Source organism: Hemiscyllium ocellatum, chromosome X (genome assembly GCF_020745735.1).
Source record: "Hemiscyllium ocellatum isolate sHemOce1 chromosome X, sHemOce1.pat.X.cur, whole genome shotgun sequence".
NCBI classification, from domain to species: domain Eukaryota; kingdom Metazoa; phylum Chordata; class Chondrichthyes; order Orectolobiformes; family Hemiscylliidae; genus Hemiscyllium; species Hemiscyllium ocellatum.
This window is the reverse complement of record NC_083453.1, coordinates 3,034,869-3,061,897: the sequence shown is the minus strand read 5'-3', so window position 1 is coordinate 3,061,897 and position 27,029 is coordinate 3,034,869. Positions and strand designations below refer to the sequence as shown.

Below are 27,029 nucleotides of genomic sequence, written 5' to 3'. Positions count from 1 at the left end.
ATCACCAGGGCAAACATTACTGAGGGAGGGCCTATCACAGGGGGAAACATTATGGAGGGAGGGTCTTTCACTGGGGGAGACATTACTGAGGGAGGGCCGATCACTGGTGAAAAGAATACTGAGCGAGTGCCTATGACTGGGGGAAACATTACTGAGGGAGGATCTATCACTGGGGGAAACATTACTGAGGGAGGGTCTATCACTGGGGGATTCATTACTGAGGGAGGATCTATCACTGGGGGAAACATGACTGATGAAGGGTCTATCACCGGTGAAAACATTCCTGGTGGAGGGCCTATCACTGGGGGAAATGATGACTGAGGGAGGGTCTATGACTGGGGGAAATATTACTGAGGGAGGGCCTATCACTGGTGAAAACATTACTGAGGGAGCGTCTATCACTGTGGGTAACATTACTGAAGGAGGGCCTATCACTAGGAAAAACAATACTGTGGGACGGTCTATCACTGGGGAAAACATTACTGAGGGAGGGCCTATCACTGGGGGAAACATTACTGAGGGAGGACCTATCACTGGGGAAAACATTACTGAGGGAGGGTCTATCACTGGGGGAAACATTACTGAGGGAGGGCCTATCACTGGGGGAAACATTACTGAGGGAGGACCTATCACTGGTGAAAACATTACTGAGGGAGGGTCTATCACTGGGGGAATCATGACTGAGGATGGGCCTATCACTGGGGGAAACATGACTGAGGGAGGGTCTATCACCAGGGGAAACATTACTGAGGGAGAGCCTATCACTGAGAGAAACATTACTGAGAGAGGGTCAATCACCGGGTGAAACATTACTGAGGGAGGGTCTATCACTGGGGGAAACATTGCTGAGCGAGAGTCTAGCACTGGGGGAAACATTACGAAGGGAGGGTCTATCACCAGGGGAAACATAACTGAGGGAGGGCCTATCACTGAGGGAAACATTACTGAGAAAGGGTTTATCACGGGGGAAACATTACTGAGGGAAGGTCTGCCACCGAGGGAAACATTACTGAGAGAGGATCTATCACTGGCGGAAACAATACTGAGGGAGGGCAGATTACGGGGGGAAACATTATTGAGGGCGGGCCTATCACTGGGGAAACATTATTGAGGGAGGGTCTATCACTGGGGGAAACATTACGGTGGGAGGGCCTATCACACGGAAACATTACTGAGGGAGTGCCTATCAGTGGGAGAAACATTATTGAGGGAGAGTGTATCAATGGGGGATACTTTACTGAGGGAGGGCCTATCACTGGGGGAAACATGACTGAGGGAGGGTCTATCACTGGGGGAATCATGACTGAGGGAGGATCTATCACTGGGGGAAACATTACTGATGGAGGGTCTATCACTGGGGGATACACTAATGAAGGAGGTTTTATCACAGGTGAAACACTACTGAGGGAGGGCCGATCACTGAGGGAAACATCATTGAGGGTGGGGCTATCACTGGGTGATACTTGACTGAGGGAGGGTCTATCACTGTGGGAAACATTACTGGGGGAGAGTCTACCACTGGGGGATACTTCACGAAAGGAGGTCTATCACCAGGGCAAACATTACTGAGGGAGGGCCTATCACAGGGGGAAACATTATGGAGGGAGGGTCTTTCACTGGGGGAGACATTACTGAGGGAGGGCCGATCACTGGTGAAAAGAATACTGAGCGAGTGCCTATGACTGGGGGAAACATTACTGAGGGAGGATCTATCACTGGGGGAAACATTACTGAGGGAGGGTCTATCACTGGGGGATTCATTACTGAGGGAGGATCTATCACTGGGGGAAACATGACTGATGAAGGGTCTATCACCGGTGAAAACATTCCTGGTGGAGGGCCTATCACTGGGGGAAATGATGACTGAGGGAGGGTCTATGACTGGGGGAAATATTACTGAGGGAGGGCCTATCACTGGTGAAAACATTACTGAGGGAGCGTCTATCACTGTGGGTAACATTACTGAAGGAGGGCCTATCACTAGGAAAAACAATACTGTGGGACGGTCTATCACTGGGGAAAACATTACTGAGGGAGGGCCTATCACTGGGGGAAACATTACTGATGGAGGGACTCACACTGGGGGAAACATTACTGAGGGAGGGTCTATCACTGAGGGAAACATTACTGAGGGAGGGCCTATCTCTGGTGAAAACATTACTGAGGGAGGGCCTATCACTGGTGAAAACATTAATGAGGGTGTGTCTATCACTGGGGGAAACATTGCTGAGGGCGGGTCTATCACTGGCGAAAACATTACTGAGGGAGGGTCTATCACTGGGGGAAACATTACTTGGGGGGGTCGATCACTGGTGAAAACATTACTGAGGGAGGGCCTATCGGGGGGAAACATTACTGAGGGAGGGCCTATCACTGGGGGAAACATGACTGAGGGAGGGCCTATCACTGGGGGAAACATGACTGAGGGAGGGCCTATCACTGGGGGATACATTACTGAGGGAGGGCCTATCATTGGGGTAAACAACAATGAGGGAGGGTCTATCACTGAGGGAAACATTACTGAGAAAGGGTTTATCACGGGGGAAACATTACTGAGAGAGGATCTATCACTGGGGGAAACATTACTGAGGTAGGGCCTATCACTGGGGGAAATCAAGACTGAGGGAGGGCCTGTCACTGGGGGATACATTACTGAGGGAGAGTCTATCACTGGGGTAAACCACACTGAGGGAGAGCCTATCACTGGGGGAAACATCACCGAATGAGGGTCTATTCACCGAGGGAAACATGACTGAGGGAGGGCCGATCAGTGGGAGAAACATTATTGAGGGAGAGTGTATCACTGGGGGATACTTTACTGAGGGAGGGTCTATCACTGGGGGAATCATTACTGAAGGAGGGATTATCACTGAGGGAAACGTTACTGAGGGAGGGTCTATCACTGGTGAAAACATTACTGTGGGAGGGTCTATCACTGATGAAAACATTACTGACGGAGGGTCTATCACCGGTGAAAACATTACTGACGGAGGGCCTATCACTGGTGAAAACATGACTGAGGGAGGTTCTATCGGGAAACATTGCTGATGGAGGGTCTATCACTGGGAGAAACATTACTGAGGGAGGATCTATCACTAGTGAAAACATTACTGAGGGAGGGCCTATCACTGGGGGAATCATAACTGAGGGAGGGCCTATCACTGGGGGAAACATTACTGAGGGAGTGTCTATCACTGGGGGAAACATTACTGAGGGAAGGCCCATTACTGGGGTAAACAATACTGAGGGAGGGCCGGTCACTGGGGGAAAAAATACTGAGGGAGGGCAGACCACTGGGGGGAACATAACTGAGGGAGGGTCTATCACCAGGGGAAACATTACTGAAGGAGGGTCTATCAGTGAGTGAAACATTACTGAGGGAGGGCCGATCACTGGGGGAAACATTACTGATGGAAGGTCTATCTCTGGGAGAAACATTACTGAGGGAGGACCTATCACTGGGGGAAACATTACTGAGGGAGGACCTATCACTGGGGAAAACATTACTGAGGGAGGGTCTATCACTGGGGGGAACATTACTGAGGGAGGGTCTGTCACTGGTGAAAACATCACTGAGGGAGGGTCTATCACTGGGGGAAACATTACTGAGGGAGAGCCTATCACTGAGGGAAACATTACTGAGAGAGGGTTTATCACGGGGGAAACATTGCTGAGGGAGGGTCTATCACTGGCGAAAACATTACTGAGGGAGGGCCTATCACTGGTGAAAACATTACTGAGGATGGGCCTATCACTGGTGAAAACATTACTGAGGATGGGCCTATCACTGAGAGAAACATGACTGAGGGAGGGTCTATCACTGGGGGAAACATGGCTGAGGGAAGGTCTATCACTGGGGTAAACAACAGTGAGGGAGAAACCTATCACTGAGGGAAACATTACTGAGGAAGGATTTATCACGGGGGAAACATTCCTGGGGGAAGGTCTATCACCGGGGGAAACATTACTGAGAGAGGATCTGTCACTGGGGGAAACATTACTGAGAGAGGGCCTATCACTGGGGGAAACATTACGGAGGGCGGATCTATCACGGGGGAAACATTACAGAGGGAGGGCCTATCACGGGGGAAACATTACGGAGGGCGGATCTATCACCGGGGAAACATTACGGAGGGAGGGCCTATCATAGGGGAAACATTACTGAGAGAGGGTTTATCACGGGGGAAACATTACTGAGGGAAGGTCAATCACTGGGGGCAACATTCCTGAGGGAGGGTCTATCACTGGGGGAAACATTGCTGAGGGAGGGTCTATCACTGGCGAAAACATGACTGAGGGAGGGTCGTTCACTGGGGGAAACATTACTTGGGGGGGTCTATCACTGGTGAAAACATTACTGAGGGAGGGCCTATCAGGGGGGAAACATTACTGAGGGAGGGCCTATCACTGGGGAAACATTACCGAGGGAGGGCCCATTACTGGGGTAAGCAATACTGAGGGAGGACCTATCACTGGGGGAAACATGACTGAGGGAGGGCCTATCACTGGAGGAATCATGACTGAGGGAGGGTGTATCACGGGGGATACATTACTGAGGGAGGGCCTATCTTTGGGGTAAACAACAATGAGGGAGGGTCTATAACTGAGGGAAACATTACTGAGAAAGGGTTTATCACGGGGGAAACATTACTGTGTGAGGATCTATCACTGGGGGAAACATTACTGAGGGAAGGTCAATCACCGGGAGAAACATGACTGAGGGAGGGTCTACCACTGGGGGAAACATTGCTGAGGGAGGGTCTATCACTGGGGGAAACATTACTGAGGGAAGGTCAATCACCGGGAGAAACATGACTGAGGGAGGGTCTACCACTGGGGGAAACATTGCTGAGGGAGGGTCTATCACTGGGGGAAACATTACGAAGGGAGGGACTATCACCAGGGGAAACATTACTGAGGGAGGGCCTATCACTGGGGTAAACAACAGTGAGGGAGAAACCTATCACTGAGGGAAACATTACTGAGGAAGGATTTATCACGGGGGAAACATTCCTGGGGGAAGGTTTATCACCGGGGGAAACATTATTGAGAGAGGATCTATCACCGGGGGAAACATTACGGAGGGAGGGCCTATCATAGGGAAAACATGACTGAGGGAGGGCCTATCAGTGGGAGAAACATCATTGAGGGAGAGTGTATCACTGGGGATACTTTACTGAGGGAGGGTCTTCCACTCGGGGAGACATTACTGAGGGAGGGCCTTTCACTGGGGGAGACATTACTGAGGGAGGGCCTATTAATAGAGAAAAGAATACTGAGGGAGTGCCTATCACTGGAGAAAAGAATACTGAGGGAGAGCCTATGACTGGGGAAATATTACTGACGGAGGGCCTATCACTGGTGAAAACATGATTCAGGGAGGGTCTATCACTGGGGGAAACATTGCTGAGGGAGGGTCCATCACTGGGGGAAACATGACTGAGGGAGGGTCTATCACTGGGGGAAACATGACTGAGGGAGGGTCTATCACTGGGGGAAACATTGCTGAGGGAGGGTCCATCACTGGGGGAAACATGACTGAGGGAGGGTCTATCACTGGGGGAAACATGACTGAGGGAGGGTCTATACTGGGGGACCCAACACTGAGGGATGGCCTATCACTGGGGGAAACATTACTGAGGGACGTTCTATCAATGGGGGAAACATTACTGAGGGAGGGCCTATCACTGGGGGAAACATTGCTGAGGGAGGGTCCATCACTGGGGGAAACATGACTGAGGGAGGGTCTATCACTGGGGGAAACATGACTGAGGGAGGGTCTATCACTGGGGGAAACATTGCTGAGGGAGGGTCCATCACTGGGGGAAACATGACTGAGGGAGGGTCTATCACTGGGGGAAACATGACTGAGGGAGGGTCTATACTGGGGGACCCAACACTGAGGGATGGCCTATCACTGGGGGAAACATTACTGAGGGACGTTCTATCAATGGGGGAAACATTACTGAGGGAGGGCCTATCACTGGGGGAAACATTACTGAGGGAGGGTCTTTCACTGGGGGAAACATTACTGAGGGAGTGTCTATCACTGGGGGAAACATTGCTGAGGGAAGGTCTATCACTGGGGAAACAACACTGAGGGAGAAACCTATCACTGAGGGAAACATTACTGAGGAAGGATTTATCACGGGGGAAATATTCCTGAGGGAAGGTTTATCACCGGGGGAAACATTATTGAGAGAGGATCTATCACTGGGGGAAACATTACTGAGGGAGGGCAGATCACTGAGGGAAACATTATTGAAGGAGGGTCGATCACAGGGGGATACTTGACTGAGGGAGGGTCTACCACTGGAGGAAACATCACTGAGGGAGGGTCTATTACTGGAGGATTCATTACTGAGGGAGGGTCTATCACTCGGGGATTCATTACTGAGGGAGGGTCTATCACTCGGGGAAACATTACCGAGGGAGGGTCTATCACCGGGGGAAACATTACCGAGGGAGGGTCTTTCACTGGGGGAGACAATACTGAGGGAGGGCCTATTAATAGAGAAAAGAATACTGAGGGAGTGCCTATCACTGGTGAAAACATGACTGAGGGAGGGTCTATCACTGGGGGAAACATTGCTGAGGGAGGGTCTATCACTGGGGGAAACATTACTGACGGAGGGTCTACCACTGGGGGAAACATGACTGAGGGAGGGTCTATCACTGGGGAAAACATTACTGAGGGAGGGCCCATCACTGGGGGAATAATGACTGAGGGAGGGTCTCTTACTCGTGAAAACATTACTGAGGGAGGGTCTTTCACTGGGGGAAACATTACTGAGGGAGCGTCTATCACTGGCGAAAACATTACTGAGGATGGGCCGATCACTGGGGGAAACATTACTGAGGGAGGGTCTATCACAGTGGTAAACAACACTGAGGGAAAGCCTACCACGGAGGGAAACATGACTGAGGGAGTGTTTATCTTGGGGAAACATTACTGAGGGAAGGTCAATCACCAGGAGAAACATTACTGAGGGAGGGTCTTTCACTGGGGGAAACATTACTGAGGGAGTGTCTATCACTGGGGGAAACATTACGAACGGAGGGTCTATCACCAGGGGAAACATTACTGAGGGAGGGCCTATCACTGGGGTAAACAAAACTGAGGGAGGGCCTATCAATGAGGGAAACATTACTAAGGAAGGATTTATCACGGGGGAAACATTCCTGAGGGAAGGTTTATCACCGGGGGAAACATTATTGAGAGAGGATCTATCACTGAGGGAAACATTACTGAGGGAGGGCCCATTACTGGGGTAAACAATACTGAGGGAGGGCCTATCACTGGGGGAAACATGACTGAGGGAGCGCAGATTACTGGGGGAAACATAACTGAGGGAGGGTCTATCACCAGGGGAAACATTACTGAGGGGGGGCCTATCACTGGGGGAAACATGACTGAGGGAGGGTCTATCACTGGGGGAAACATGACTGAGGGAGGGTCTATCACTGGGGGAAACATGACTGAGCGAGCGTCTATCACTGGAGGAAACATGACTGAGGGAGGGCCTATCACTGGGGCAAACATTACTGAAGGAGGGGCTATCACTGGGGGACACATGACTGAGGGAGGGTCTATCACTGGGGGAAACATGACTGAGGGAGGGCAGATCACTGAGGGAAACATTATTGAAGGAGGGTCTATCACAGGGGGAAACATTATTGAGGGAAGGTCAATCACCAGGAGAAACATTACTGAGGGAGGGTCTTTCACTGGGGGAAACATTATTGAGGGAGTGTCTATCACTGGGGGAAACATTGCTGAGGGAAGGTCTATCACTGGGGGAAACATTACGAAGGGAGGGTCTATCACCAGGGGAAACATGACTGAGGGAGGGCCTATCACTGGGGCAAACATTATTGAAGGAGGGTCTATGACAGGGGGATACTTGACTGAGGGAGGGTCTACCACTGGGGGAAACATCACTGAGGGAGGGTCTATTACTGGGGGATTCATTACTGAGGGAGGGTCTATCACTCGGGGATTCATTACTGAGGGAGGGTCTATCACCGGGGGAAACATTACCGAGGGAGGGTCTTTCACTGGGGGAGACATTACTGAGGGAGGGCCTATTAATGGAGAAAAGAATACTGAGGGAGTGCCTATCACTGGTGAAAACATGACTGAGGGATGGTCTATCACTGGGGGAAACATTACTGAGGATGGGCCGATCACTGGGGGAAACATTACTGAGGGAGGGTCTATCACAGTGGTAAACAACACTGAGGGAAAGCCTACCACGGAGGGAAACATGACTGAGGGAGGGTTTATCTTGGGGGAAACATTACTGAGGGAAGGTCAATCACCAGGAGAAACATTACTGAGGGAGGGTCTTTCACTGGGGGAAACATTACTGAGGGAGTGTCTATCACTGGGGGAAACATTGCTGAGGGAGGGTCTATCACTGGTGAAAACATAACTGACGGAGGGCGTATCACTGCTGAAAACATGACTGAGGGAAGGCCCATCACGGGGAAAACATTACTGAGGGAAGGTCAATCACCAGGAGAAACATTACTGAGGGAGGGTCTTTCACTGGGGGAAACATTACTGAGGGAGTGTCTATCACAGTGGTAAACAACACTGAGGGAAAGCCTACCACGGAGGGAAACATGACTGAGGGAGGGTTTATCTTGGGGGAAACATTACTGAGGGAAGGTCAATCACCAGGAGAAACATTACTGAGGGAGGGTCTTTCACTGGGGCAAACATTACTGAGGGAGGGTCTTTCACTGGGGCAAACATTACTGAGGGAGTGTCTATCACTGGGGGAAACATTGCTGAGGGAAGGTCTATCACTGGAGGAAACATTACTGAGGGAGGGCCTATCACTGGGGGAAACATTACTGATGGAGGGTCTATCACTGGTGAAAACATAACTGAGGGAGGGCGTATCACTGCTGAAAACATGACTGAGGGAAGGCCCATCACGGGGGAAACATTACTGAGGGAAGGTCAATCACCAGGAGAAACATTACTGAGGGAGGGTCTTTCACTGGGGGAAACATTACTGAGGGAGTGTCTATCACTGGGGGAAACATTGCTGAGGGAAGGTCTATCACTGGGGGAAACATGACGAAGGGAGGGTCTATCACCAGGGGAAACATTACTGAGGGAGGGTCTATCACTGGGGAAACAACACTGAGGGAGAAACCTATCACTGAGGGAAACATTACTGAGGAAGGATTTATCACGGGGGAAATATTCCTGAGGGAAGGTTTATCACCGGGGGAAACATTATTGAGAGAGGATCTATCACTGGGGGAAACATTACTGAGGGAGGGCAGATCACTGAGGGAAACATTATTGAAGGAGGGTCTATCACAGGGGGATACCTGACTGAGGGAGGGTCTACCACTGGGGGAAACATCACTGAGGGAGGGTCTATTACTGGGGGATTCATTACTGAGGGAGGGTCTATCACTTGGGGATTCATTACTGAGGGAGGGTCTATCACTCGGGGAAACATTACCGAGGGAGGGTCTATCACCGGGGGAAACATTACCGAGGGAGGGTCTTTCACTGGGGGAGACATTACTGAGGGAGGGCCTATTAATGGAGGAAAGAATACTGAGGGAGTGCCTATCACTGGTGAAAACATGACTGAGGGAGGGTCTATCACTGGGGGAAACATTGCTGAGGGAGGGTCTATCACTGGGGGAAACATTACTGACGGAGGGTCTACCACTGGGGGAAACATGACTGAGGGAGGGTCTATCACTGGGGGAAATATTACTGAGGGAGGGTCTATACTGGGGGGATCATAACTGAGGGAGCGTCTATCACTGGGGGGAACATTACTGAGGGAGGGTCTATACTTGTGGACCCAACACTGAGAGAGGGTTTATCACAGGGGAAACATTACTGAGGGAAGGTCAATCACTGGGGGAAACACTACTGAGGGAGGTTCTATCACGGGGGAAACATTACTGAGGGAGAGTCTATCACTGGGGGAAACATTACTGTGGGAGGGACTATCACTGGGGGAAACATTACTGAGGGAGGTTCTATCACTGGTGAAAACATTACTGAGGGGGTGCACACTGAGCAGGAGCGGACACGGGACTGCCTGGTCAGTGAGGCTTTATATTTGGGTGGTCGCTTTACCTGAAACACTACTCAGGTGATGTCTCCCACCCACCCTCCTCCTCGAACCAAAAACAAGATTCTGTGCACCAGATTGATCATATGACTAGTCTTTTTTTCCCTCTCTTTTAGTTTTCTGTCAGCTCATTGGGAATTTAGAATAGTGGGAATGGAGGTGAGGGCAGTTGAATGTTGCTCCTGCAGAATGTGGGAGGTAAGGGTCACCACTAGTGTCCCTGCTGACTATATCTGTGGGAAGTGCACCCAACTCCAGCTCCTCGGAAACCACGTTAGGGAGCTGGAGCTGGATGAACTTTGGATCATTCAGGAGACGTAGTGGGTTGTTGAGAGGAGTTACTGGGAGGTAGTCACACCTCAGGTACAAGAGGAAGGTAGATGGGTTACCGTCAGGGGACGGAAAGGGAACCGGCAGGCAGTGCAGGGATCCCCTGTGGCCATTCCCCTCAATAACAAGTATACCGTTTTCGGTACTGTTGGTGGGGACGACTTACCAGGGGTAAGCCATGGGTACAGGTCTCTGGTACAGAGTCTGTCCCTGTTGCTCAGAGGGGAAGGGGGGAGAGGAGCAGAGCATCAGTCATTGGAGACTCCATAGTTCAGGGGACAGACAGGAGGTTCTGTGGGAATGAGAGAGACTCACGATTGGTGTGTTGCCTCCCAGGTGCCAAAGTTTGTGCTGTCTTGGATCGCTTTTTCGGAATCCTTGAGAAGGAGGGGGAGCAGCCCCAAGTGGTGATCCACATAGTCACCAACGACACAGGTAGGGAAAGAGATGGGGATTTAAGGCAGAAATTCAGGGAGCTAGGGTGGAAGCTTAGAGCTTCCACAGATTTGTTATCTCTGGTTTATTGCCTGTACCACGTGCTAGCAAGGTGAGGGATAGGGAGAGAGAAGAGTTGAACACATGGTTAGAGGGATGGTGCAGGAGGGAGGATTTTGGATGCCTGGATAATTGGGGCTTATTCTGGGGTAGGTGGGACCTCTACAAACAGGAAGGTCTATACCTGAACCAGATGGGTACCAATATCCTGGGGGGCAAATTTGCTAATACTGTTTGGGAGAATTTAAACTAATTTAGCAGGGGGATGGGAACCCAAATTGTAGTTCGGGTGTAGAGGAGGTTGAGAGTAGGGAGGTCCATCATAAGGTTTCAGGGTCGCAAGAGGGCACCGGCAAGCAGGAAGGTGGTTTGAAGGGCATCTACTTCGACACCAGGAGCATCCTGAATAAGGAGAAAGTGAGGACTGCAGATGCTGGAGATCAGAGCTGAAAAATGTGTTGCTGGAAAAGCGCTTTTCCAGCATCCTGAATAAGGTGGATGAACTTGCAGCATGGGTTGGTACCTGGACTTTGATGTTGTGGCCATTTCAAAGACATGGATAGAGCAGGGACAGGAACAGTTGTTGCAAGTTCTGGGATTTAGATGTTTCAGTAAGATCAGAGAAGATGATAAAATAGGGGAAAGATTGTGGCATTGTTAGTCAAAGACCATCTTACAGTGGCAAAAAGGATGTTCAAGGACTCATCTACTGAGGTAGTATGGGCTGAGGTTAGAAACAGGAAAGGAGAGCTCACCTGTTGGGAATTTTCTATAAGCCTCTGAATACTTCCAGAGATTTCGAGGAAATGATAGCAAATATGACTCTCGATAGGTGTGAGAGTAACAGGGTAGTTGTCAACCACCTGATGAAGGAGCAGCTCCGAAAGCTAGTGGTTCCAAATAAACCTGTTGGACTATAACCTGATGTTGTGTGATTTTTAACTGTGTTCACAGTGGGAGTGTGTGTGGCTGGGGAGGCTGTGTCACTGAGAGAGATTGGTATCAACTGCTGCTCAGTCACTTCTAGTTACAAACCTGATTCCCAAGTTAAAACCTCGGCTCCCACTCCAGTGCAGAACTGCGGGAGTGCTGCACAGTCAGAGCTCTTGTCTTTTGGATACAATGTCAAACTGAGGTCACTTTTCCGTAAAGGACCAGTTGGCATCATTTGAAGAAGCAGAGGTGTCCTTGCTGGCTGATATTTGTTCCTGAATCACCAACAGAAAACCGATTATTGCCATTTGTGCGAATTTGCTGCTGCAATTCCTGCGTTGCAACAGTGATTTCTCTTTAACACAAAAGGATTTCATTGGCCTTTTCGTGCTTTGAGATGTCTGACGTTCATGAGAAGCTCTGCATAAATGCAAGTCTTTCTGTAGCTTTCAGGGTCTACTCAGGGTAACAGTTTGTTACCCGGACAGAAAGATGACAGGACGGAATTTGTATGAGGGGAGAAATTGATATTGTGAGAGGGGAAACACTGGGGAACAGTCGATTGCTGGATTAGTTCTATTACTGGAGAGTGTAAGGGAGGTGATGGCCGAATGTTATTTTTGCTGGACTGTTAATCCAGAGACCCAGGTAGTGTTCTGTCGACAAAGTTCAAATCCCACCACAGAATTGAATTTGAATGAAGAGTGCCAGGATTCTCAAGAAAAAAACCCAACTGGTTCCCTTTAGGAAAGGAAATGGCAGTCCTTATCTGGTCTCGGTCTACATGTGACTCCAAGCCTACATATGACTCCAGACCCACAGCAATATGGTTGGCTCTTAAGTGCCCGCTGGACAATTAGGGATGGGATATAAACGCTGGCCTGGCCAGTGACACCTACATCCCATGAATAAATAAAAAAACAACAGAGACCTTGGAGTACATGTCCACAGATCGATGAAAGTGGCTGGTTTGGGAGCTTTTAAGAGCTAGGAGGTTATGTAGGAGCTGTATAAAATGCTAGTTAGACCACAACAGGAGTACCTTGTGCAGTTCTGGTCACCGCATTGTTGGAAAGTTGTAATTGCATGACAGAAGGTGTGGAGGAGATTTACCAGGGCTGGAGACTTTCAGTTATTGGAAAGATTGGTGAGGCTGAAGTTGTTTTCCCTGGAACTGAGGGAGGCTGAGGTGAGACTAATGAAGGGCTGAGTTGGAGAGAATAGGAAGGACCTATTCCCCTTGGTTGTGGGGCCCATAGCCAGGAGGCATGAATTTACGATAAGATAGAGATGGCAAGAGGAATGGAGGGGAAATGGTTTCACCCAGAGGGTAACAGGGATCGGGAACTTACTGTCTGGCTATGTGCAAGAGGCAGAACCCTCACAACCTTTCAGAAATGGTTTCGATATGCAGCTTGAGGCGGTAAACCCTACAGAGTATTGACCCAATAGCTGGAATGTGGGATGAGGCTGAATGGTAAACCGGTTGGCTAGCATGGACTGGAGGGGTTGAATAGCCTCCTTCTGCACATTAGGTTCCTGTGAAGCAATGAATTTTCAGTGAATGAGCAGGATGTGGAAGCCACTTCCGATAATATCTGAAGTTGAAAACGAGCCTAAGACCTGGCAATGGTAAAGTCAGATACAATCGGACTGTGACAGTCAGTAACAAATCGCCTCCCCCAGGAATGCAAAGGAATTGTACTTTACCTTCCGACAGACAGCAGGTTAATAGCTATGGCTGATCCAATCACTTCCTGCATGTCTGAGCCAATGATTGCCAGCTCCACCATCAGCCACAGCAGAATTCGAGGGAACTGCAACATTCACAACATGGTAAATGTTAGTCATTGGGTCCAGTTGATAATGTGAACTCAGTAAATACATGCTCAGGCTATTACAGTCTTGTCATTCTCATGTTTTATAGAATAATTACAAATGAGGAAGGTCATTCAGCCCCTATTGATACATCCATTCAAAAAAGGTTCCTAACCCTGTTTCCCCATGTTGTGACAGCTGATTGTTATTTAAGTGATACCAATGCTTTTTTTTAACCTATTCTCCTGTAAATTGTGCTCATCACTCGGATAGGCTATGGAGAGTTCGGAACTTTTCTGACTCAGTGCAAGCCCCTTCTGAGAAATAGCTTTGACCTATGGGTTGTCTCATTGGGGGTGAGGTGGGCAAGGGGCCAACCAGATCTTTGGTGGTGGGGTTTGGTGAATGGGATCTTCTCTCAGTAGGAAGGTGGGGGAATGGTCCAGTCCCAGGCACAGTCCAGAGGCAGCTACTAGGGGCCCTGAGTGCCAGGGCCGGCTGGTTTAAAGGCCCACCTCAGGGCTCTGGGATATTGATCCAGGGGTAATAAAAGCAGATAGGCCCCCTCTTGCCCTCGATTTTGAACTCCCCTCACCCCTAACCTCCACCATCCATTGCCCATGGCCCATTCATGCCAACTCATGCCTCACCTACCTCTTTGGACCCTCACACCAATGCCAGCCCTGACCCCTTACTCATTCCTATAGCTCCTAAGCTGAATTAGTTCCATTTCATGCCAACCCACGCCACCCTTTGCCCTTGCATCCCCCATGCCAACTCACCCTGTACCCACAATGGGAAGACATCAGGAGCTATGCTTTGCTGAAATAAAGTTCTTACTATCTTTTATTGACTTCACAATATGAGAAAAACACTCATTGTTAAAAGTATATTCAACACATTTCAATCCTTTCAAATATTTAACCCCTTATCAAAACAAACATTCTCATTCAGAGTCCCACATCAAAGACAGCTAATCCCTTAATAAACTCTTGGAACTGTCAAACTGTGAATTGACAGGCCTCCCACTGTGATAATGCCAGGTAATGGAAGCAATCAAGCAGGAATAATTCTGTAATGATAGGCCTCAGGTTTACATCAACAAACAGCGATTCAAATTGCAAACAATTCCAAGGCACTTTTTTTTATTATCAAAAGCTAAAGGGCGGGGCTTAACAGACATTTGGACATACATTGTCTGGACCTAATTGTGTGAGTCGATGAGTTCATAAGGTGGATGAATACTAATACACACAATGCTGCTGGGGCATCCGACAGTAACGCAAGGCAGATCTCAAGTGGCCCTGAGTGGTACATTGGTGAATAGGTTAGCAATCTAAAATGAGCACATAGAGATAGCAGGACTATTGATAATGTCTAGTCGGCTCTTCAGAAATGTGAAGGAAGTATTCACAATATAAATGAAGAAACTGCTCAAATTTCACTGTAGCAACTCACACAACCAGGTCAGGCAGTGCAGAATTAGTCAGACAGAAGACAGCCGGTCTTGCTTATTGTGGTCACTTGGCACTGAACTGGGCACAGTGCTCAATGTGGGACTGACACTGAACTGGACACAGTGCTCAATGTGGGACTGACACTGAACTGGTCACAGTGCTCAATGTGGGATTGACACTGAACTGGACACACAGCTCAATGTGGGACTGACACTGAACTGGACACAGTGCTCAATGTGGGACTGACACTGAACTGGACACAGTGCTCAATGTGGGTCTGACACTGAACTGGACACAGTGCCCAATGTGGGACTGACACTGAACTGGGCACAGTGCTCAATGTGGGACTGACACTGAACTGGGCACACTGCTCAATGTGGTACTGACACTGAACTGGACACAGTGCTCAATGTGGGACTGACACTGAACTGGACACAGTTCTCTATGTGGGACTGATACTGAAATGGCCGCAGTGCTCAATGTGGGACTGACACTGAAATGGCCGCAGTGCTCAATGTAGGGTGGCATGGTGTCTCATTGATTAGCTTGCTGCCTCACAGTGCTGGGGACGTTAGTTCGATTCCCACCTCGGGCCACTGTCTGTGTGGAGTTTAAACATTCTTCCTGTGCCTGTGTGGGTTTCCTCTGGATGCTCCAATTTCCTCCCACAATCCAAAGATGTGCAGGTTAGGTGAATTGGCCATGCTAAATTGCCCATAGTGTTCGGTGCATTATCAGGGCTCCCTATAGGATATGGGAATGGGTCTGGGTGGGTTACGCATCAGAGGTTCGGTGTGGACTTGTTGGACCGAAGGGCCTGTTTCCTCACTATAGAGAATCTAATCAGAACTCCACCCATGTGGAAGCAGGCCATTCATCCCATCGAGTCCATGCCTCCAAAGAGTATCCCACCCCACCCTTGTAACCCTGCATTTCCCATGGCCAATCCACCCTAACCTGCACACCTTTGGATTGTGGGAGGAAACTGGAGCACCCGGAGAAAACCCACACAGGGGAGAATGTGCAAACTCCACACAGACAGTCGCCTGAGGCTGGAATCGAACCCGGGTCCCTGGCGCTCTGAGGCAGCAGTGCTAACCACTGAGCCACCATGCCACCCTAAACATGAGTTTGCACTTCATAAATCAACCCCGACACTGTCTGCACAGTAGAAAGCCCCAGGACCCGTCCAGGAAACAGACTCGTTGCTTAAGGACTTCTTGGTCAGAAGTCTCGGTATTTGGTAATAATCTGGAGTGCTCAACCACATTTGTCCCCAAGGAGCCGATGGACCGAGTCAAATAATTGGGGATCAAGAACTTGGGCAACCTAACAATTCAGACACTGTGGTTTAATCTCCCACGTGGAAAAACTTAGCGAACTTCAAGCAATGTCGCAGACAATTCAACCGCAAAGAAGTGAGTCACTTTTCTCCCTGACTCTGCCCGGATGCAAAAGCCAGGAAAGTCATTTCACACTTGCCGCAATACTCGATACATGGCATGTACCTTGGGATAGTGCCTGCGACACACCTCGGCTAACTGCATGCCAGTTACAACACCTAACCTGGCCGACAGCCTCTGTAACATGAGCCCCAGTATCGTGGCCAACAGCAAGACCCAAATGATCTGAAGAAAGAATGGAAGATCAAAGTCAAGACAAATTTCTCATCATACTTCGCAAAATTCTGTGTGAAAACACCAGCGTGCCCAAATATATTTCCAACCTCACTTGTCGCTCACCACCACTGTACATCCCCTCTCAAAGGCGATTGTGATGTCGACAAATGCTCTCTTTCGATTCCCAGGGGACCTGATTTGCTTTCAGGTCGCTATGGCTAAAACCTGGACTCTGTGCTCAGGAAGTGTGGCCTGAGGGAAGCAGAGACCAAGCGAGCAGCAAATTCGGCCCACGTGGGAATTTGGAATGGGAGTAAGGTCAGGTTTATTGCAATGATTAAAGTGCAGATCCCACACAGACAGTCGCCTGAGGGTGGTCCCGTGAGGCAGCAGTGCTAACCACTGAGCCACCATGCCTTTCTTGGTGTTGCTTAACACATTACTATATATCCACGGTGTATGGCCTCTGCATGAGCAAATGGTAACTTCAACCACACTCTCGGGCAGCAAGCATTGCCAGCAATAGGGAAGCTGAGCTGCTCATGTCGAAGTTGCTCCAAAGGGTTTGCAGATAGTGATTTGTACTCTGAGTTGCAGTGAGGAATTCCCCTCTGACTGTGACCAGCAACAGTGTGCAATCGCTGGGAGTTGAGCTAAGTGCGGGAACTTGAGAGTATGAATCTTGCACTCTTAAAATCTAAAACTGTGGGAAGGGTAGACATGTAAAGGGTGCATTTTTTTTCTTTCAGGATGAAGGAAAGTTTAAACAAGCTCTTCTGGTGCTGATGCCTGCTTTGTCATCGAAGCCCCACAGTGTGGAAGCTGGCCATTCGGCCCATCGAGTCCACACTGACCCTCTGAAGAGCATCCCAGCCAGACCCAGCCCCCTCCTCTCATCTCATTCAAATCAGGTTCGTGCAGACCTTATACTATAAAGGAAGGCCCATGGTACTCCCAGCCACTGGCAAGAGAGCGCGAATGCTGGGAGTTGAGCTAAGTGTGAGAGGGTAGGCAAGTGGTGAGGGGAGGCATCGTTGTGTCTTGCCCTGACCATTGTTGCAAGGCGCGGCTTTGTGGTGGAGCTGCTGCTGGTTATATGGAAGAGCAGGCTGAGGGGAAGACCAGGCTTTGTTGAGGAGGGCGAGAAGCAGCAAGGTAAGGGTAAGACCGTTTTTTACTTCACCACCCCAGCTGCCCCCCCCTCCAAGTTGAGCGAGTTGTTAAAGGGGCAGAGATGGGATTCGGTGGAGTGGTCCACTCCTCGTGTCGGGTGTGGGAGGTCAGGGAGCAGTCGATTGTCCCTGGTGACCGTGTCTGCAGGAAGTGTGACGCGCAGCTCCTCACAGACTGATTCATTCAGCTGGAGAGGCGGTTGGAGGCACTGAGGAGAGTATGGGATTCGGAGGGGGGTGTGGGGGCACAGAGTCTGATAGGCAATAGTTACGGGGAGGTGATCACACCGCAGGTACAGTCAGGTGGCAGCCAGGTAGTGCAGGAGTCTTGTGTGGCCATCCCTCACTCAAATACATATGCTGTTTTGGATACTGTTGGGCAGGAATGGGCAATAGCTCTCAGGGGAAAACTAGCAGCAGCAACCAGGTCTCTGCTGTAAAGCAAGGTATGGCAAAGTCCAAGCAAGCAATTGCAATCAGGGACTGTCTCTGGTCAGGGGACACAGACGAGCGTTTCTGTGGCAGCAAACGAGACTCCAGGATGGTGTGTTGCCTCCCTCGTGCCAGGGTCACAGACGTCACAGAGCGACTGCAGCAAAGGGGAGCTTGAGCAGCTGTCCACATCGGTACCAACCGACACAGTTAGAAAAAGGGATGAGCTCCTGCAGAGTGAATAGTGGGAGTTCAGCAGGAGGTTAAAAAGCAGGAGCTGAAGGGTAGGAATCTCTGGATTACTCCCAGTGCCACATGCCAGTAGCAGTAGCAGCATAAGGTGGATGCACGTGTGGCTGAGGAGCTGGTGCAGGGGGCAGGGATTCAAACCTTTGGGTCAGTGGGATCTCTTCCAGGGCAGAAGTGACCCATACAAGAGGGACTGGTTGCACCTGAACTGGAGGGAGACCAATATCCAGGTGGGAAGATTTGCTCGAGGAGGCTTTAAACTAGACTGGCAGGGGCATGGGATTCAAAGCAGCAGTGAGACAAGAGAGAAGGTTGAGACTCGTTCAGACGTTAAAGAGAGCATGTTAAATAAATGAGGCAGACAGAGAACAAGGTAGGACTGCGAAATTAAACTGCATTGATTTCAATGCAAGGGGCCTGACAGATAAAGCAGATGAACTCCGGGCACGGATGTGAACGTGGGACTGGGATATCACAGCTGTTACAGATATATGGGACAAGATTAGAGTGGTGCTGGAAAAGCACAGCAGGGCAGGCAGTATCTGATGAGTAGGAAAAGCGACGTTTTGGGCAGGAGCCTTTCATCAGGAATTTCCAGCACCACTCTAATCCTGACCCTACCCTCCAGCATCTGCAGTCCTCACTTTCGCCCTGTTACAGAAATATGGCTGGGGAAGAGATAGCAATGGCAGCTCAGTATTCTGGTGTACAGATGGTGACGACGCTATGGCTTGAAGAAATGTATTTTATCCTTTTTTGTTGTGAAGAGTAGTTGAGACAGAGGTGAGGAGTGGTTTGTTCCAAGCCACTGAAGTGACCAGTCTGTGTTTTTGGAAGTTGGAAAGTTAGAAACAGCACGAGTGTGTGGAGTCAGGCTCCCACAGAACCAGAGTTTTAGCTTAACCTTCAGCAGTTATTGGGGTCTTGTAGCTGGTTGTAGAAGGTGTTATTCCTCTCTCTGTTCCAGCTGAAAGCTGGAGGTCACCCTGCTGCCAGAATTGCCTGTGACTCATTCGGTTTGACTATCTTTGCCAACAGTGTGTTTATGAAATGTTGCTATATTGCAACTGTTATTGTATTGGAGTTAAATAATGGTTAATCAGTTACGTTTCCCAGTAAAGTTTACATTAGACCAATCTTTTTTTCTTTTGTTTGTATTTTAACTGTAGGATAAGAGTAAAGTGTCAGCTTGAGGCCGAGTATTGTAACTAATCGAATTACATCTGGAACACAGCACCTTACACTTACCTTTAAATAAGGAAAAGTTAGGGTCTGTGTTATCTCCTTGATATATTTGAATGGGTTTTGGTCTGGTCATAACAAGATTCTATAGGGAGGACAGAAAGGGGAGGCAAGAGAAGAGGTGGAGTTACATTTTGGGATGAGGGAAAACATCACGGCAGTACTTGGAGAGGATATTCCCAGGGGATCATCCAGTGGAGCAATATGGGTGGAACTCAGAAATGAGAAGGAGGTGGTCACTTTGATCGGATTGCAATATAGACCACCACCACCACCGCCCCACCCCCGCCAAATACACCAGTCAGCCGGAAATTGAGGAGCAAATATATAGGGAGATCACAGATAGCTGTCAGAATAATTGGGCTGTGATACTAAGGGATTTTAACTTTCTAAACATAGACTGGGACTGCCAAACATATCAAAAGGTTGGATGGGGAAGACTTTGTTAAGTGTGTTCAAGAAAACGATCTCAATTAATGTGAAGATAGCCCTATTAGAAAGGCTCTTGGGTAATAAGGCAGGGTAAGTGACTGAGATGTGGGGGAGCACTTTGGGACCTTAAGTCAAAGAGTCATAGAGATGTACAGCACGGAAACGGACCCTTCGGTCCAACCTGTCCATGCCGACCAGATATCCCAACCCAATCTAGTCCCACCTGCCAGCACCCAGCCCATATGCCAGAGAATTCCTAGAGGTCTGGTACTCCAACCACAACGCCATAAACAAACACATAGATACCTTCTATCAACCTCTCAGAAAATGAACAGGAAATGACATCACCACAAACCCCAGGAACCCCATCCAGGAGAAAGATATAAATAGAAAGCAGGAAACAACAGCTTCACTTCACTTGGAGGTCGCCACTGATGATGTTACCTAGCCAGGTAATGAATCGTCTGGATATCAAACCTACAGCTCAGCGAGCAAACCTAGACCCTAAACAAGGATCAGTGCTTGGTCCACTGTTGTTTGTCGTTGATATGAGCAATTTGGATGACAGTATCAGAGGCCTGGTTGGTAGGTTTACTGGTGACACTGAAACTGGTGGTATAGTGGAAAGTTCACTACAAGTACAAAGGGATTTTGATCAACTGGGCCAGTGGGCTGAGGAGTGGCAGATGGAGTTTAATTTTGATAAATTTGGGGTGCTGCATTTTGGTCAGGCAAACCAGGGCAGGATTTACATAGTAAATGGTAGGGCCCTGCAGAGTGTTGTAGAATAGAGACACCTAGGGGTGCAGGCACATCATTCCTTGAAAGTAGCGTTACAGGTAGACAGGCTGGTGAAGAAGGTATTTGGTACGCTTGTCTTCATTGGTCAAAACATTGAGTGCAGGGGTTGGGACGTCATGCTACAGCTGTACAAAACCTTGGTAAGGCCACATTTGGATTATTATGTACAAGTCTGGTCACCCTGCTATAGGAAGGATGCTATTACATTGGAAAAGGGGCTAAAAAGATTTACAAAAATGTTACCGAGACTGGATGGTTTGAGTTATAAGGAGAGGCTGAATAGACTGGGGCTTTTTTCTCTGGAGCGTGAGAGGATCAGGGTTAACCTTAAGAGGTTTATAAAAACATGAGGGGCTTAGATAAGGTGCAGAGCAAAGGTCTTTCCCCAAGGATGGCAGAGACCAAAACTAAAGGGCACAGGTTTAAGGTCAGAGGGGAAAGATTTCAAAGGAACCCAAGTAGCAACTTTTTCACGCAGAGGGTGGCGCGTGTATGGAACAAGCTGCCAGACAGGAACAGTGACAACATTTAAAGACATCTGGGCAGGTACACAAACAGGGAAGGTTGAGAGGGATATGGGCCAAATGCGGGTAAAATGGGACTAGTTCAGTTCAGGAAACCGAGTTGGCCTGGATGAGTCTGTGCTGTACGACTCTCTGACAGATCATTTTTGTGCGCAGAATTTTAAACAAGTGAAAAACCATTGGCACAATGGGGAAACTTTCCCAAAAGACGTACCTTAAATCCTGCAATCGCCCCAGACTGAAGGTCAGATTCAATGTTTCCTGGATCCAGGTATGCAATACTCATCAGAAAGCCAGGCCCTGTGAAGGCCCAGAGCTTCCGAAAGCTTAATCGAGTCTGTCGGGGAAAAGAAAGACCAGTCACTTAGACAGGAGACAGCTGTGTTTCCCGCCTTATTTATTGCTCTCCTGACACAATGCTTGACATCTGGCATCCCCACTAAACACTCACAGGACAATAAACAGAGGTCAAGTGATGTAATTGAGGTGGTGCACCTTGTGGGGAAAAGGAACGTTGCCAGGGTGTCCACCCAGGAGGAGGCTCGATATAAAGGTTCCAGAAGAAATGAACCAACGTTCTTTGGATGTTTGTGACAGTAGGAGGGACCAAAGGGATTAGCTGGTACCACAACATGAAGGCCACCAGCTGATTTATGACCAGCACTTGACTCCTGTAAGACAGAGTCAAGATTAGAGTGGTGCTGGTAAAGAACAGCAGGTCAGGCAGCATCCGAGGAGCAGGAAAATCAACATTTCAGGCAAAAGCCCTTCGTCAGGAATGAGTGGATCCTGTAAGACAGCACTGGGAGCAGTCCTGTCCATGGCCTAGGTGAGCTGAGACTTTAGCCTCCAGCTCCCGCCAATTTTCCGGCCAGGATTCCTCAGCCCGGATAGAGGAAATGGGTGAGACTCCAGCTTAAAATAAGTGCTCATTTAACAGGAGCTTTGCCAATTAAGCAAGAATTTAAAATTGAGACTATCAATCAGTGGCTATTAACTCAAACACCTCTCCTTTCCCAAATAAAGGTGTGAAGAACATTTCACCTCTCTGAGAATAGAATAGAATCCTGACAGTGTGGAAACAGGCCATTAGGCCCAACAAGTGGGTGGCACGGTGGCACAGTGGTTAGCACTGCTGCCTCACAGCGCCTGAGACCCAGGTTCAATTCCCGACTCAGGTGACTGACTGTGTGGAGTTTGCACATTCTCCCCGTGTCTGCGTGGGTTTCCTCCGGGTGCTCCGGTTTCTCCCACAGTCCAAAGATGTGCGGGTCAGGTGAATTGGCCATGCTAAATTGCCCATAGTGTTAGGTTGGGGTAAATGCAGGGGTATGGGTGGGTTGCTCTTCGGCAGGTCGGTGTGGACTTGTTGGGCCGAAGGGCCTGTTTCCACACTGTAAGTAATCTAATGTAATCTAAAAGTGTACACTGACCCTCCAAAGAGAAACCCTTCCAGAACCATTCCCCTACCCTTTTCCTCTTCATTTACTCCTGACTAATGCACCTAACCTGCACATCCCTGAACACTATGAGACAATTTCCCATGGCTAATCCACCCTAACCTGCACATCCCTGAACACTATGAGACAATTTCCCATGGCTAATCCACCCTAACCTGCACATCCCTGGACTGTGGGAGGAAACTGGAGCACCCGCGCAGCCATGGGGAGAATGTGCAAACTCCACACAGACAGTCGTCCCGAGGGTGGAATCGAACCTGGGCCCCTGGCGCTGTGGCGGTTTGCAAACATTCACAAGGAGACAACAGAGGCAAAGGAGGTGTGCCTATGGATAATTGACAGCTGAAGGAGCCAATAAGGAGATAGTGGGAGGTGCCATAAATCTCCTTGGTCCTGAAGAACCAATGAGAGATCGATCATGTTTCTCCTGCCCAGAACCTATTGTTGACCTAGGGTTGACCTATTGTCTCCGCCTGTTCCTGGCCATCCAAGCTCATCATGTCCTCCTAATTCAACTCCATCCACGCCCCTTTGGTCCATATCCTCCACATTCTCCAAGACTTTCAATTCCCGGCCCAACACCTCATCTTCACCATGGACGTAAAGGCTCTTGACACCTGTATTCCCCCTGACACCTTCCACCCTGCCCACAAACTCACTGAGACCATTTCCAACCCTCCCACGACCTCTCTGTTTCCATTTCCGGAAACCAACTCACCACCGATATCCATTTCAAACCCACAAACTCCCATAGCTGCCCCCTGTACAAAATGTCATTCCTAATTCCTTTGCCTCTGCTCCTAGGATGAGGCGCCCACTCCAGCACATCCCAGATGTCTGAGTTTCCCCCTCCTCAGCAATTAAGGATACCCTCAATTGCATCTCCTCCATCTCCTGCACTCCTGTGGGCATGGTGGCTCAGTGGTGAGCAGTGCTGCCTCACAGCGCCAGAGACCCAGGTTCAATTCCTGCCTCAGGCAACTGTCTGTGTGGAGTTTGCACATTCTCCCCGTGTCTGCGTGGGTTTCCTCCGGGTGCTCCGGTTTCCTCCCACAGTCCAAAAATGTGCAGGTGAATTGGCCATGCTAAATTGCCCGTAGTGTTCGGTGAAGGGATAAATGGAGGGGAACGGGTCTGGGTGGGTTGCTCTTCGGCGGGTCGGTGTGGACTTGTTGGGCCGAAGGGCCTGTTTCCACACTGTAAGTAATCTAATCAAACCCCCTCCGCCTGCCAACAACAATAAGGGTAGAGACCGCGTCCTCATATACCACCTCAACAATCTCCAAATCCAACGCGTCATCCTTCGCCACTGATAATCAGACCCCACCACCAAAACAATATATCCTTCCCCACCCCTATCTGCTTTCTGTAGGGACCGTTCACTTCATGACTTCCTTGTCAACTCTACACTCCCCACCGACTTCTCCTTCCCACCTTTCCCTGCAACTACAAGAGGTGCATCATCACCTGCCCCCTACACCTCCCCTCTGACCTCCATCCAGGCCCCAGATCCTTCCCGATCTGACAGAGATTCACCTGCACATCATCCTGGTCTATTGTATCCGTTGCTCCCAATGTGGTCTCCTCTATATCGGGAGACCAAACGCAGACTCGGGGACTGGTTCACCAAGCGTCTGTGCTCTGCATGCACCAACTGACCCAACCTTCAGGTTGTCATCCATTTCAGCTCCAGCTCCCCCTCCCCCTCCCCTGGTGACATCTCCATCCTTGGCCTCCTCCACTGTCAGAGTGAGGCCAACCGCAAACTGGAGGAACATCACCTTATGTGTTGCTTTGGGAGCTTACAGCCCAATGGATCAATATAGAATTTATCAGCTTCAAACTCTCCTCCCTTCAGCCTTATCCCAAGCACAGTCCTCCCCCCACTCCTCACCTCCCTGACCTGACCTAACCTGTCCATCTTCCTACTCTCCTATCTACTCCACCCCTCCCCACCTGTCTCATCACAATAACCCCAACCTGCATCCCCCTATCAACATCCCACCTACCTTTCCCCCAGCCCCACCCCCCTCCCTCCATTTACTTTCAGGAAACTCCAAACTCCACACAGACAATCACCTGAGGGTGGAATCAAACCCGTGTCCCTGGTGCTGTGAGGCAGCAGTGCTAATCACTGAGCCACTGTGCCTCGCTGTGCTGCGGACTTTGGTAAATGTTGAGGGTGTGTGGCATTGTTGGTTCGAAGGGGTTTGTTTGTGGGGCAGAGTGGTAATTTCGGGATGGTTGGGGGGAGGTGTGTGTGTTCAGATGGGGCTCTCGTCTCCATGTGATACACTGGGGATTAATTGAGCAAGAAGTCTTCCCACTGCATAACGATTTCAGGAAAGGCAGGAGGTTTGTTTGGGAATCATCCATCCTGCTGTCTTGCTGACAGTGAAACACACTGACCTCTGTCAACCCGGACTGCTCATGCAGTTCCTCTGCTCTGTTGTCGTAAGGAGGGTTCGGGACCCCCGAACTCTTTTGATTAAATTTCGCATCAAGCCTGATTGCGATTTGTCTCAGACCAGCTCCTCTGCCTGACAACACCGGGCAGTGTACTCACCGAGCTGCTGTTAGGAATAGGGATTTTCTCCTCCTGATGACTATCAAATGGCGTCTCTGCAGTCATGAACGACCCTGCCAAGCTGATTTGGGTGCAACTGGTGTCGATCATTTTGAGAGGCTGTTCTGGAAACAGATTGAGGTACTTCATCAGGCAGCAGACACTGAGGAGCACTGGAAAGTGCAAGAATGACCTCCACCCACCCCCAACCATGAGCCCAGCCCACATGGACTCCCCGGTGCCCCTCTCACTCAGCAACCCTTCTTCCTTCACTCTTCACACCCTCCCCCCCCATGACCCCTGCCACCAGCAATCCCCCCAGCCACCCCCTCCTCCGCCTCAATGACCCCTACCCTCAGCAATCCCCCACAGCCACCCCCTCCTTCCCCTCAATGACCCCTACCCTCAGCAATCCCCCACAGCCACCCCCTCCTTCCCCTCAATGACCCCTACCCTCAGCAATCCCCCACAGCCACCCCCTCCTTCCCCTCAATGACCCCTACCCTCAGCAATCCCCCACAGCCACCCCCTCCTTCCCCTCAATGACCCCTACCCTCAGCAATCCCCCACAGCCACCCCCTCCTTCCCCTCAATGACCCCTACCCTCAGCAATCGCCCCCAGCCACCCCCGCCTCCCCCTCAATGATCCCTACCCTCACCAATCCCTCCCAGCTATCCTCTCATCCCCCTCAATGACCCCTACCCTCACCAATCCCTCCCAGCTATCCTCTCATCCCCCTCAATGACCCCTACCCTCACTAATCCCCCCCAGCCACCCCCTCCTCCCCCTCAATGACCCCTGCCCTCACCAATCCCCCCCAGCCACCCCCTCCTCCCCCTCAATGACCCCTACCCTCACCAATCCCCCCCAGCCACCCTCTCCTCCCCCCAATGTGCCCTGCCCTCAGCAGTCCCTCCCAGCCACCCCCTCCTCCACCCCCGATGACCCCTACCCTCAGCAATCCCCCAGCCAACCCCTCTTCCCCTCCATGTCCCCTACCCGTAACCATCCCCCCCAGGCACCCCCTCCTCCCCCCCATGTCCTGTACCCTCAGCATGCACCCCAGCCACCCCCTCCTCCACAATGATCCCTACCATCAGCAATCCTCCCCAGCCACTCCCTCCCCCCAATGACCCCTACCCTCAGCAATCCCCCCCAGCCACCCATCCTCCTCCCTAATGACCGCTATCCTTAACCATCCACCCCAGCCACCCCCTCCTCCTCCCCAATGACCCCCTACCCTCAACAATCCCCCCCAATGAGTCCTATACTCGGCATCCCCTCCAGTCACTCCACTTCCCCACCCTCCAGCCACTCTCTTTCCTGCCCAGTGACCCCTCCCTTAAGAGACCCTGACCCTGAACCCTTGAATGACCCCTC

The 27,029-nt window shown here is 50.1% G+C and overlaps 1 protein-coding gene across 1 annotated transcript in view; it reads right to left on the bottom strand.

Moving 5' to 3' along the window:
- LOC132805738 (natural resistance-associated macrophage protein 2-like) overlaps positions 1-25,693 on the bottom strand; it is a 106,451-nt gene extending 80,758 nt beyond the window's left edge. Inside the window, exons 1-4 of the mRNA XM_060820963.1 lie at positions 25,649-25,693; positions 21,837-21,959; positions 16,660-16,779; positions 13,587-13,693 (exon numbers count right to left, since the gene is read on the bottom strand). Coding sequence (XP_060676946.1) covers positions 13,587-13,693; positions 16,660-16,779; positions 21,837-21,908 — 299 coding nt within the window. The 5' untranslated portion in view covers positions 21,909-21,959; positions 25,649-25,693. The remainder of the gene's footprint in view (positions 1-13,586; positions 13,694-16,659; positions 16,780-21,836; positions 21,960-25,648) is intronic.
- Positions 25,694-27,029: the final 1,336 nt, after the last annotated feature.